Source organism: Ptychodera flava (genome assembly GCF_041260155.1).
Source record: "Ptychodera flava strain L36383 chromosome 23 unlocalized genomic scaffold, AS_Pfla_20210202 Scaffold_23__1_contigs__length_28996876_pilon, whole genome shotgun sequence".
Lineage (NCBI taxonomy): Eukaryota > Metazoa > Hemichordata > Enteropneusta > Ptychoderidae > Ptychodera > Ptychodera flava.
In genome coordinates, this window is record NW_027248277.1 from 22,335,099 (window position 1) to 22,337,377 (window position 2,279).

Below are 2,279 nucleotides of genomic sequence, written 5' to 3' on the forward strand. Positions count from 1 at the left end.
GCTATTTTTCTGTTATTTTATATAATAAAATCTTGTTTTGTTTTTAATGTATTACTTTCTCAATTCTCAGAACCTGCAGGCATGCTAGTCAGAGCCCGTGAAGGGCTAAATCGACAAGACCAATATATATATTTACATCTGCAGAAATAATTTAGGAATAAATTGTGACAACGTCCTCTTGACACGAAACTGTGTGGTATCTCTGGTGTTTGCATTGCCTGGTAACATAAATCAATTCACTTTTTCTGCAATAATAATGCACAAACGTCACTAATTTTCCTCAAACTACAATATATGCAAATCACTCGCGTACAATTGTAAGGATTGGCATTTATCACTTTTCTTGGCGACCAAACAGTTCTATTGAATGTCTAAGTCTCGCGATATCCCGCATCGAGTGGGAAACCGTCAACAACATCAGTCAAATAATAATACAATAATGCAATGGCAAAAGGAGTCACGTTACGTGAAATAAACATAACGCTATATTGACAAACTTAAAATTAGAAACTTAGCGATGGTTATACAGCCTGTTTTATCTTCGATTAGAATGTCTGAAGTTTATGCATGAGGCCTTAGTTTTGATACCCAGGGATTATTGGAAATAAATAATGAATTAACATTTAATTGCAGCCTTTAAGTAAATGATGATGACTTGTTTTATTCCAGTAGGACAAATCTCACAGGGTCCTTGATCTACAGGTAAGGCGGTTCACAGTTTACGCTGTACAAGGGCAAAGGTGATTTCGTACATGTGAGGCCGGTGCAAATCGTCCACACAGCCTGGAGAAGTTGGAATTCGTCTTGAATAAAACGTGTGTCACTTTTGTTTGAAGAGGCATATCAAGATGGAACCAAACAATACCAGTACTTTACCAGACACAGCAGACTACAGAAATAGCAACACTGCGAACTTCACTCACTATGACGGAAATGTGAAACTTATCCAAGTTATCGAGTTCTCCATTGCCAATGTGGGTATTTTAAACAACCTGTCGTTCATTTTCGTGGTCTGCAAAATCAGGGAACTTCAAACCAAAACGAATGCCCTGTTGGTGAACTTGGCTTTATCTGATATGACTTGGCTCATGAACGTGTTTTGTAGTTTCTTTGTGGCAATCCCGTGCACGGTGAATGCGTTGAGCCAGTTTACACCTCTAATTGAGTCATGTTTGACCGTAGCTGTGATCAGTGTTGAGAGGTACATAGCTATCTGCCACCCTTTCAAGGCGTATGTAATGACAAGCAAAAATATGGCAATTGCTGTTTCTATCACGTGGATTCTGAGTGTTGCATTGTCGAGCACTGAAGTTGGGACTTGTATCGATTTCCTGGACGCCGAAGGACAAGATGTGTACGCAATAGTTTGCTTGTGTCTCATCGCTGCTGTTCTCTTTGCCTGTGTGATCCTGACGTCATCACTCTACGCTTTAATCGCATGCGCAATGCAGAGGAGAAAGAAGTCGTCAATGTTGACTCTGCATAAAGTGGCTTTCAAAGAAACCAAACAGGTCCTCAGAACTGTTGTAATCACAAATGTTGTGATATTCGTCAGTATTATCCCGTCTGTCGTCTTATTTTTCATCGTTGTTCTGCAAAAAGATGGAGTGTACAGGCCTACTTCACCTAGGATTGACACTTTCTATGTGTTTGCGCAGACAGCCAAAATTTTATACACTTTAAATTGTTCCATCAATCCATTCATATACAAACTTTGCAACTCGACCTACCGGAATGCCGTCAAGAGCACTTATTGCCCGCATTTCTGTGCTCCCCGCAGTGGCCCAGTGCATCCTCAGGTACAAGATACAGCTGTATGAGTGAAAAGGCGTCCTCTATTCTCACAAGATAATATGTAGTATATTAACCATATTGGTGTACGGGATCCTCAAGTTCTATGACTTTAGGACTGCATGAGACCTACAGTGGTTAGGTCTGTAGTTTCTGGACATTGTGTTCAAAGGGTATCGTTTGTTGTATGAGTGTATTTTGTGTTACAATTGAAATACTTTACTCTCAGGTCACTGAGTTTCTATCACCAAGATTCGGATTGACGATGACTTTGACAATTTTTGACGATGAGTTAAACGATGATCGATCCTAGCCAAAAACAAAAAAAACAAAAAAAAACCCTGAAAATGCCTTAATGATGGTAGAGTAACTCGATGCTTTTCTCATTATATTACCATGCCCCGGCCATCGCATTTTAATTGGTCGAGCTGAACCACTGAACTAAATCAGTGACTCCCCACAAATACACAGTAATGATTTGTTTACAT

At 39.6% G+C, this 2,279-nt stretch overlaps 1 protein-coding gene across 1 annotated transcript; it reads left to right on the forward strand.

Annotated features, from left to right (window-relative positions):
* Positions 1-848: 848 nt before the first annotated feature.
* LOC139123854 (neuromedin-U receptor 2-like) lies at positions 849-1,820 on the forward strand. Its single transcript, XM_070690005.1, has one exon. It carries the CDS (start codon positions 849-851, stop codon positions 1,818-1,820), a length of 972 nt encoding a protein of 323 aa, XP_070546106.1.
* Positions 1,821-2,279: the final 459 nt, after the last annotated feature.